This window comes from Botryllus schlosseri, chromosome 13 (assembly GCF_051294905.1).
Source record: "Botryllus schlosseri isolate E-star chromosome 13, Bs_hap1, whole genome shotgun sequence".
In the NCBI taxonomy this organism is placed as follows: Eukaryota; Metazoa; Chordata; class Ascidiacea; order Stolidobranchia; family Styelidae; genus Botryllus; species Botryllus schlosseri.
Window position 1 is genome coordinate 16331651 of NC_137248.1, and position 10960 is coordinate 16342610.

General features: G+C 42.2%; 2 protein-coding genes across 3 annotated transcripts; one reads left to right on the plus strand and one right to left on the minus strand.

The window, feature by feature from the left end:
• Positions 1-206: 206 nt before the first annotated feature.
• Positions 207-5936, minus strand: LOC145453730 (nucleolar protein 56-like). 2 transcript variants are annotated; one of them, XM_080331711.1, is made up of 11 exons: positions 5794-5936; positions 5525-5723; positions 5294-5467; positions 3508-3706; positions 3251-3447; positions 2700-2851; positions 2369-2469; positions 2164-2312; positions 1889-2010; positions 1363-1485; positions 207-911 (listed from the first exon to the last, which is right to left on the minus strand). In XM_080331711.1, the coding sequence occupies exons 1-11, from the start codon at positions 5797-5799 to the stop codon at positions 342-344; spliced, it is 1992 nt and encodes a 663-aa protein (XP_080187837.1). In that variant the 5' UTR covers positions 5800-5936; the 3' UTR covers positions 207-341. The 2 variants fall into 2 exon arrangements, with proteins under 2 accessions (XP_080187837.1, XP_080187838.1); XM_080331712.1 differs by lacking the exons at positions 5294-5467; positions 5525-5723; positions 5794-5936 and adding an exon at positions 3875-4010.
• Positions 5937-6197: 261 nt separating this feature from the next.
• Positions 6198-10290, plus strand: LOC145453731 (uncharacterized protein C5orf34-like). Its single transcript, XM_080331713.1, has 2 exons — positions 6198-6365; positions 8618-10290. Exons 1-2 carry the CDS (start codon positions 6210-6212, stop codon positions 10280-10282), a joined length of 1821 nt encoding a protein of 606 aa, XP_080187839.1. The 5' UTR covers positions 6198-6209; the 3' UTR covers positions 10283-10290.
• The last annotated feature ends 670 nt before the right edge of the window (positions 10291-10960 follow it).

Consider the following 10960-nt stretch of genomic DNA (forward strand, 5'->3'; position numbering starts at 1 on the left):
CTTCAGGTTTAGATCACTCTGCAACTTACTTATGGCATTAGCCAAGGTGCCAACTGCCCAGCCGTTATCAGTCAATAATATCACGTCATTGCTAGGGACTGAAATAGCTGCAATACAAACAAGGCTTCTTAGCCGCTCTTATTGAAAATTCTACTCAATAACTACTCAAGCGAGGGCCCCCTCATCTGGCTAACACAAATCCCAAACAGAATCATGATCGTTTTTTAATCATCAAAATATACAGCAATCGTGTCACCGTACAATACAAAACCAGGCAGTGCGATCCACATCAGACCCAACCAATTCTCCAACGCTCGGCAAAAGCAAACCATCGCGCGACACTACACGGCTTCCGCTTTCTTTTTGGCCTTCTTCACCTTTTTCGGGGTGACCGTCTCCGTTTCGTTCTCGGCAGACGAAGCGTTCAAACTCTTTTTCTTCTTTTTCTTGGGAACGTCAGCACTCTCCTCTGGCGCCGCCGCCACAGCGCCCAAAGATTTCTTCTTCTTTTTAGCCTTCTTGGGCTCTTCCTCGGCGAGTGCGGAACCGTTCATGTCTGCGACTGACGCATCGCCGTTACACTCGGCGAGCGCTTTCTTTTTCTTCTTCTTGCCTGGAGTCACCGTTTCTACCTCGACCGGTTCGGATTTCACTTCGTCGGCAGCCACCGACTTTCTTTTCTTCTTCTTTTTCTTACCGCTGGCAGCCACGTCGCCCGTGGTGTCGGCGACAGAATCGTCTGCGTTCAAAACAGATTCGTCGGCGGTCGTGTCTGCGACCGACGTGTCGGCTTTCTTCTTTTTCTTCTTCTTTTTGACCTTCTCAACATCGGCTTCGTCCGGAGCGTCGACTTCCATTTTTACTTCAACTTCAGCCGCTTTTTTTTTCTTTTTCTTCGGGGGTTCCTCGTTCTGCACACACAAAAGGTATCGGTTGACGGAGTTGTCGGAACGTACGCCACACGAACATACGTGTTATAGCATAGGTTGTCGGAGTAACGAACTGATTATAATTTATTCAAGTACTAATACATACATCGGTTCAACTTCTACTTGAACAGTTGTTAAGGCAAAACAACATACTTCTTGAAACTCGGTATTTCCAAAATTTGAATGCAGTTTTGGTAAAAGATGGTGTAATCTTTTGTGAATGAAATTGTCATAAAACCGAGTGGAATAGCCCGAATCTCGTTAACGACGTTCAAAGATATTCGAAATACAGCAACTACAGCACGGGACAATGTCCATATGACACGTGTAAAGTGAGAAGGGTTGTGTTGTTTCGGTAATCAAAAACATTGATTCTCCCTAATCAACTCAAATCAACGAAATTGCTAATGCTCTTAACAATTGGAATTGTTACCTCTTCGTCAGCTAACTTGGCGATAACCGCATCGTCGGCTTCCGACTTCCTCTTCTTTTTTTTCTTCTTCTTTGTAACGCTCACATCGGCAGGTACCTCTTCCGCGTCTGCAAGCTGCGAGAACTGGAGAAAAAAATGGAAGGGGTCAGAGCTAGCCAGAGTCACTACAAACGATGTCATGGTTATCCAGAGATCATTCAAAATAGTCAACATACGCTATTTCAGCGATCATATCACATTACTATCCGCGACACAGTAGCTTAATACCCGGAAAATCACAAGATACAACACGAAAGGAGTTGGAAAAGATATGGACACAACTAGAGTAAGCACAACTGCAGTTCTGTGGAATGCTGTCATCCGGCAATGAGCATCACACACGATGGCAGACAACACCTGAGCATGAGGTTTAAGTCTGGACTTTAGGCCATAAAGTCACACGCTACAGTGTGGGGACGGCTTCACTTAGCCCGTAGCGCAGCTGATTGCTCAAAACTATACTGAAAAATATCAAGCAGTAACGTACCTCGTCCAGAGCTTCCTTCATCACTTCCACGTTCTTTCTCGGCGTGTCGCCGGTTTCGAAGAACTGCAACCTCTCTTCCACTTGTTCCCTGAGCTTATCTCCAAACACGTGCGACGGTTTTTCTACAGAAGATACAAAAGAAATCACACGATGTTAATGCGGGACGAAACTGATACCAGATGTTGTGTCATTATGTCAAGGCCACAATCGGCATTTGATCGCTAACAACACTCAAAACTGCATTGCATCCACTGGGACAATGAAAAGGCACTCACCAGTAAAGCAATCGATCCTCGACGCAATCGAGCATTTGTTGGCGAGGAAACGCGATATTCTGCCTTTATTCTTGGCGGCGGCGCGGCCAATGAATGTCGAATGGAAAATAAGACCATACTTCGGAGTGTTGCCTTTCGTCTTGAGGGCTCTGAAGCGGAATGTGAATAAATATCTGCGACAAATCCGATAAAACGCGGTCGTTACCTGAAAAGGGCCTTCTCGGCTCCAAGAATTTGAACCGTAGAGGCCGGATATTTTGCCAGATTCGTCAAACTTCCAGCGTGCGAGATGAGCCTGGCGCCGACCTGCAAGTAACGACAGAGGTGGTCAGTACCGAAACATTACTTACTCAACAGGGCACTGTAGCAGATTAAGCTTACTTGCAGTACCACTTCAAGTGGCTGTTTAGAGACCTTTGAAATATTTTCGAGTAATTTCAGACCTCGAGTGGGCTGTCTATAGATTTGGTTTCTAATCTTTCATGTGTACCGCTGTATACAGTAGCACGGTGTATAAACTCAACACATATCCATACCATATCTCCAATCAACGAAGACAAATTCGGAGCAACAGAAGTCATCCTGTCATGGAGGTAGTTGACCAATGATTTTCGGTACTCCGACAACGATATCACTCTGGCGGCGAAAGATTCGATATTGATCAAGTCGATCGGAGAGATATCCATACCTACGATAAAAACAGACGGAATAAGATTTAGAATTACAAATATTAGCATATCAGGCTGTTGCAATTCAACATATACTATCTAAGCTTTACTGTATCTTATACCCATTCTATTTCTAAATATAAATGAAAGAATTCAGTTCACACAAATGAGCTAGTGTTAACTAATTCCGTATGCAACATTTGATAATTATTCTATGAAACCGATATATTGAACTAATGTGCAAAGCATTGTGCAAACACTGTAAAGTGGACACATTCAACCGTAATAGCTTCAAATTTTACTGGATTTAATGAACCGTGCGTGATCTAAAAGACTCAATTTCCTATTTTCATACAGAAAACAGCAATCTAGCAGGAATTTCGATACTTTTTTTTGTAAAAGCCATACAGACCACATACCCATGGACACTTTCGCAGCTTCAATAACTGCCTTAACTTTCGCAGAGTCCATCGTGATCTCTTCCATTTTCTCAATCAGCTCGTCGTCGGCGGCATAGATGCTCTTGCGGCATTTGATCAGTTTCACCATGCGGCAGTACATGTAATTTTCATTGACCACCTTGACAAGTTCCGGGAAGTGGTACGAGTACCACTCTCTAAAACAAAATTACAATAGCAGCTGGGAATGGAGTAAGCGTCGACGTGATATATCCTACCTGACTCTCATCGAGAATGTATTGATGTCTTTGTCCAACTGATCCAACAGAGCGATACTCTGGATGATCATGTTGTCGGCACGGTGGACGTTGAACTTGACCTTCGCCCTCGAGTAGCTGTGGCCTAGACCCAGCTGCGCCTTGGCTTCACCAACAGGAGTCAGACCCTTTACGAGACCGGAAAAATGCATGCGCAGCCCTATTGAGAAATCAAGTTTTACCACAAGGTAGAGGCGTTACAACTTTTACAACAGCAGTCGAAAACAAGGTGCCAGTATTCTAATTTACTTTTCAAGCTATGGAATAGCAACACCATCAGGCATATTATTACTACAGCTTGAGATATCAGAAGTATCAGCTATCTTACCCGAAAACACAGGTACAAGCCCATCTAGCACTCAATTCCTGAACGCTCAGATCGACCAAACTTGCAACATGATGTTCAACAGTCCAATGAGGACGTTGTTATACCGACCAGGTATTGAGCGGTTCTGCTACCAAGCTAAGAAGGGAACTGCTTTGCCTGGCAGCAAACGAGTTATGCATCGGGTCACATCATCACGGCGTTCTGGGTACATATCTTAGCCTACCGATATGATTCATGTATGACCCGTTTAGGCTAAGCGGTCGCGATTGAAGATATGACGACACACCCGCAGCAAAGATACTTTGTCCTGAGACAAGAAATTTAACATATTATGTTTTAGTCACAATGCGCGGACACCGTAAGTTGTATTATGAGGTACACCGGATACTTTGCAAATCTCACTACTACTGCGTTAGGATTGACACATTAAATTTGATGAAGCATATAATTATAACGTAATCAATTTCCACGATTTCACATAAACCAAGAATTCAAAGATTGCGAATCAGCATTCACAACAGCGGACAGTTCATGCGTTTCTTCCGTTTTTCCAGACATCTCTTGTCGACTAATAAGGGTCTTTCAGTGACCGGAGTGGAAGTGACACGAACATACTTTTACACGCCAAAGACAGACAGACACTTGTGTAGACATATGAATGCTACTAACAAGTAGGAAGTATACTGGTAGAGCGAAAGAGTACGGCAAACAACAGATCAGATGCCCTAACCCATATCAACGCACGCATGATTACGGTATGCCGTATGTATCCATATCATGATTATTGGTTGAACAGTAATTCTCATAACAATAGCAAATGAATATCTGCAAATAACTAAGAGGCGATCACCAACAAAAGAGATAGTGTAATGGTTATGCGTCCGGCTTCTCGAGCGGTAGGTCGTGGGTTCGATCCCCGGCCGGGTCATACCAAAGACTCGAAAAATGGTATCCGCAGCTATCCTGCTAGGCGCTCAGCAATCACGGATAGCATGGAGGAGAAAAAAACGGGGGCGCAGACTAGATGACCTCATGGGGCCGTATCGCAACTCCGTCGCCAAAGCATCTCGATGGTGCAGGCGAGAAAGAATATCATATCTCTCTCTCTCTCTCTCAAAAGCTTAATTGATGGCAAAGTCACATGCAATTTTACGTGGAATTACTGGATCATTCCATACAAAAAACATATTGTTACCCAGAGTGGAATTGGTGGCAAACGTCACGCGCAACTTTCCATTGAATTCCTTAATTATTCTATGGAAGAAATCCTTCTGTCGCGCGCAACTTATTGAGGAAAACAACCACTGATTCCAGTCTGGCTTGTTACGTGGAACTTATTGCCGAAAAGCGAAAACAACCACAGTTTCCAGTTTTCCTTAGCAAGATGTTTCTTCAAGATAATAATAAAAGGAAAAATACCGCGGAATATCTCAGTAATAGCATCTCCTCCAGCACACTTGATGCCAAGTTCATCCTGGATCGTTCCTGACATTCTCGGGTCGGACACTCCGAGTTCAACCTTTGACTTTTTGCCCTTCTTTCCAGTGGGCACATTAGTCTCAAGAAAGAGCTTCAAGTCATCGTGCACAATGCCTGAGAGTAAAAGAAAGTTATTTCTATTTTATATTCCACTCGCAGTATGTCACTCACCTTCGGACAGCGAATTCACATTATCGAGAGCATTGGTCCCGGATTTGAATGGTGAAAAGGCGACCAATTTGACAACAGACTTGAAAAGTGAACAATCCGTGATTGCTTTTTCAACTTTTGGCAATAAAGCACCTATTTCTTCGACCTCTTGGACGTGAAATAGCGCATAGCCAGTGGCATGCTCGTACAGTACGTACAGCTAAATACGAAAATACCATATTAAGATTTTATAATGCTTAGCTTTTAGCTTCAACAATAGAAGAACTTACCATCATAATGCCAGCACAGGAATGGCCACAAAACCTCTATGAAAACAACAGCGCAGAGACTCTATTTAGGTGCACAGTTCTTCGCGATCAACCACACAGTAAACAAACTTTCGTATAAAAGCATGCGACCGTGCTGCACGGAAAAGCGTAAACCACGTGAAAATGGAAGCGATGCTTATCTAACTAAATTGTGAAGTATGCATGAAGCGCATTGTACTGTATGACTATATCTCTGTTATTTCATAATATTTTGTGACAAAAAAAATCCGAACGAATATTATTTCTAGGTGAAACATGATTTTACTTTCTATTTGATTTTGATTCAAGTAGAATTTATTTCCGGAGAATCTAGCTGATCACAATAAAGCTCGACCAATCAAATCGCTCTAATCACCGACTGTTCGCGGCAGTACAAAATGAAAACAAACCAACAAAAAACAAGAAGAGCGATTGTGCCGTGTGCCGTGTGTTGGGATTCGACATTGACACAAGTAATGGACCTCGAAAATGTCAATTGCAGTGATCATCGCCGCCCCTATGAAGACGTGTTCGACTGTGATAAAATAAACCAGGTATTTCGCAGCTATTCCATTTAGTCTAGTCTAGTTTTGTCAATGTTGTGTCGTTTATGTCAGAGAAATCTGCCGTGATTGCTTTGATAAACTATTTTAATCTGTGACTAGATTAAACACATCACCTTTGCCTGTATTGCCATTCTAGTAAGAATTTTGGCGGGTTTCCGGCTACACTACAGTGTCCTCTTCAGTGAAATTTGTGATACAAGTGCAATGCCGTAAACCGGGGTAACATTGGACAATTCTCAACAATTCCGCTTTGTATCTTGGAAATGCTAGGGTGTAGGCCAGTATGGAATCGGTGTCCAAGGCACGCAGGATCACGCCGACTTGGTCGCCAGTTGCACGCGATCACGCCATCACGGGTCGTTGATTTCATTTAAAAAATAAAATTAAAAAAAAAAAAAATGAAAAAAAGTCAATGTTCTCAGCCACCCCAAATGCTATATTCCAGTTAGTATGTGGTATATAATGTTTTGACCTAATTCACTAGCCAGGACCTGTTGATTACTATCTGTTGGTAAAGTACTTGCACCTTGCCAGTTGCTAACCATTAGCATCTGATCTCCTCTCACTGGCTTAACACAGTCATTTGAAGTCAGTAACCTTGCTTGTCACGCCGCTAAGTTGACCCTGTCACGCGAAAAAAGCTTCTATCACGCAGGATTTATTTCAAAAAAAGGACGGAGATTCCAATCAGCTGTAGGGGAGGCAAGTTTTGTGTTTTTTTTGGAGTCATGGAGCAAAGATTAGAATTAACTAGTCCAAAATCTTCATGGTCATAAATAAGTAGCTTATTTTTGTAAATTATCCGTGTCCAAAGTTACCCGTGCATGTGGGGTAACTTTGGACAATGTAGTTTTTTGTATGCCTTTACCCTCTATTGTTTATGAAACCTCGTAAATTAGGCTTATTTGGTAAGAGTTGATGAGAGCAGTGACTAAAACTGAAACAAAATAGTATATGTCTGGCCTATTGCATGATTTTTATCTAATCCCCCCCCCCCCCCCAAAAAAAAATAGGTAGTTTATGAAGGCTAATGCCCCCTTATTCATCCCTTTACTCAATTTTCCCTCATGCCTTCACCAATCGGGACTTATGATAACGTATGGTGACAATGGGGTATCCCACTGGCAGTGTCAGCAATCGACAGCAAACATTAAGTACCGTATGTTAGCGTGATTTATTGCCGATTTCGAATAAATTACTGTTCTAGAAAAGATATACTTTCCCTTTCCTATGTCCTCTGATGGATATATTTGTCGTAATTTACGATATCCCATATTCAGCATGCGCATCTTTAGGAGTATGTGATAAGTTTTTCAAGTAGCTTACACCCGATTACAATCTCTCAGCTCATTGCCTACCCATTTTTTCATATTTTGGCAAACTCTTAATTTATTAACCTTCTCATTCCATTTTAAGAAGCCATCAGGCCGGTCATAAGGAATATAGTTGACGATACCCTTTGACACAGATGAAGCAGTCACTTTCCAGAGCTCTAAATATCACATTTTTCACTGTCCAAAGTTGCCCCGTTCGGATAAAATTTGACGGGGTAACTTTGGACATCACATTTTCTCGTATTGATCTAAGGGTGAGTCCACTGAGATTTTGGCCATGGATTAAGACTACTTAGAGGTATCTGCTGCCAAGTTTTGAATCTATGAATCACATGCTACCTATGTTTGGCTGTAAGAAGTTTATTGGCCATCAATTTTGGCGAAATTGACCCCCTCCATTAATTTATCGATGTTGGGTCAAGTTTATCTGGTAGTGAAATGAATCCACCTTTTATAGAGACTACTTGTAGTACTGTTGCCTCATGAAAAAGAATTGGACATCCAGCGGCAACCCTTTTTCATCAATAACCATTTAAATCTTTTACTGCTTAGTGTCCAAAGTTACCCCGGTTTACGGGTGCGTCATTTATGTTTCATCAAATTTCTCTAGGTTGCAATATGCTTGCCAGTGACAACCCAATAGACTAGCAGCCACTGAGAGCGGTCTGTTAGCTAGCTATCTTGTAAACTTCTTGATAGAAGGCAACTTGAAATTCATATTTATTAGAATATTTGCATGTGGAATATATAATTGAGTAGAGAGCAGTATTGTGCTTGATTTTATATTTAAGATGTTCTTTAGATTTTGTTAGCAGTAGTAGCTAATTATTTCGTGCGCTGGTATGTAATAAAATCTTCTTACCTTTACAATCAATCGATGACTTGCAGAATCCGTCTGTTCAACAGGTAATCGGCTATGAAGACGAGTCCGTCGAACTATTTTTCAAGGATCGTTCCAACTTACAGTTATCACCATGCGGCGCTAATTTCAGATACACCAAACCTCACAAAGGACCCGTCCCCGCTATCGGCCGACGTCAGTTTGACGTGACGCAAAGATGCGTGTTTGCCACAAGCGAAACTCGTCAAAAAGTAGCGCTAGCTCTAGGCGTACGTAATCAGTTGTGTTGTCGACCCTATCTGACTGCGGAATATTTCGAAGACATGCACATCAAACCGATTCGTCGATATAAGAACACTTGCGCCATAGAATGGCCACAAAGTTTCGAAGCAATCATTTCCGAAGATGATGGATCGTTTAAGATAGCCAGCAATGAAGGACATGCCTTGGTCCATCTACATCCTTGCAAACACGCAGTTGTAGTGCATTATAATGTGATAATATCCAGCTGTGGTAATGCACACGATTCAGAGGACATCTCTTCGACTGATGCTGATGATCGTTTGATGTATGCAGTTCAGAAACTCATATTCCCCGTCTCATCTTGCCCGCCCGAATGGCAGTACCCAGTTGGCTTGCTTCAAAAAGCTGCACAAATCTCAGATATCTGTCCTGACTTATCGAATTCCAGACAACCGGCGCTCCAGTCTGCTCCAAAGAAATGTCCGAATCCATATCGACACAATTGGAGAAATGTTGAGTCACGCATGAATGATGACAGAGCTGAATTTACAGATACGAGTATCAGATTTTTATGGTGCGAGAAGAACATGTACTGGTTTTGTAAAGATGTCAGTCCTAAAATCGAAGTGTGGATGGAAAACGGTGATATTTTTAAATCACACCCAAAAAATGAGAGATACTTCATACACATGCAGTGTAAACGATTTCCTTCCGAAAAAGCAACGTATGTCGAAAGAATTATGTCCTCTGCTTTTGTTCCTGTGGATGTAACCCTAAAAAGCGTGATGCTACGGAGTATTAGAATGATATCGTACAAGTCTCAACGATCGTCTGCAAAAGAGTCAAGTCCTTGTTGGATCCAAAAGCCTGCAGTCAGTATGGGATCGGGAAATGAAGATGTGCGTATTGCTACACCAAATTTACATGCTACTGCTAATATACCTGCTCTGGGTGTATTTTCAGCAGTAGCAGATAGCATTGAAATCAAATTCAATGATGGCACTATGGTGCACATGAATGTCGTATTTTCAAAGGCTGAAGAACATGAATCTACTATGAAATGCAGCAATTGTCGGGTAGTCCTGAATGATGGTAGATACGTGGTCCTTGAAGACCTGGCTTCCGCACCATTGTGCGCACGGAATTACATTAATCACGTACGCGCTTGGGTACAATGGCTGTCCCTTTCAAAGTCGCAGCGAGACAAACACCCGTTCTACACTGGAACAATATATGATCAATCTCAAATGAGGATGGTTCAGAAAGAGCTTGATAAAATCGAGAAGGCTACTGGTGAAAAGGCCAGAAAGTTTTCGAATGCGTCCGACAGATTTCAATATCTGGAATTGTCGACACCGCCTTGTACACTTAAAAACACAGCCGATTGTGTTTCGGGGAATGATGTGTCTGCGGCCTTGTCCCAAACGAGTAAGGCGATTGATGACATTGATGCTATCATTAGTGAATTCAAGAAGAGTATTTCGTGACATTCCATCTAGTGCAGTGGTTCCCAACCGTTTTCGACTCATCGCCCCCTTTTTCAACGCCGAACATCGCCCCCCAGATTTTATGAACCGAAAATGTAATCATTGACGGGTTGACTAAAAAAAGGCCATTTCTCTGACTTGACTCTAATATAGCCGTTCTAACGCGTCATCGCCCCCTTCGTCATTTTCGCTGCCCTAGGACGCCAAATCGCCCCCTGGGGGCGATATCGCCCACGTTGGGAACCACTGATCTAGTGGGTGACTCTTATATTTTATTTACTGCTACGTGATTTGAAGTTATTGCTTGATAAGAAATATGTATGTAGATATTTTATTGGACTATCTATTTGCTAACTTGTGTCTATTGTCCACTGTGTGTTCTGGAAAGGCTGTAGGCCGAGGTATCAGTTCCAAGTGCCGATTAGCAGAACAGCGCAGCATCAAAAATCAGAAAGCAAAATTAAGGGTCCGAATTGCGTCGCTTCTCATCAATGTCCTAATGATTCACTATTACACCAACCTATTGTTATGGTAAGGAATTTGTGTCATTCAGAGATCATTTGATGTTTAAAATTAGTTGAGGGGACTAGCAAGTCAAAATTTAGAAAAAAATATCAAAATTTTGAATTTTTTTTTCTTGGCTCAAAATATCGACATAGTACCTATACTCTTACCTCA

What these genes read in the sequence shown, in the direction of transcription:
- LOC145453731 (XM_080331713.1), top strand. Translation starts at nt 6,210, where the DNA reads ATGAAAACAAACCAACAAAAAACAAGAAGAGCGATTGTGCCGTGTGCC. An exon ending in ACTGTGATAAAATAAACCAG is followed by an intron (nt 6,366 to 8,617) that starts GTATTTCGCAGC and finishes TCTGTTCAACAG; the next exon opens with GTAATCGGCTATGAAGACGA.
- LOC145453730 (XM_080331711.1), bottom strand. An exon ending in ACATTCTCGATGAGAGTCAG is followed by an intron (nt 3,448 to 3,507) that starts GTAGGATATATC and finishes ATTTTGTTTTAG; the next exon opens with AGAGTGGTACTCGTACCACT. An exon ending in CTTCGTTGATTGGAGATATG is followed by an intron (nt 2,470 to 2,699) that starts GTATGGATATGT and finishes CGTTACTTGCAG; the next exon opens with GTCGGCGCCAGGCTCATCTC.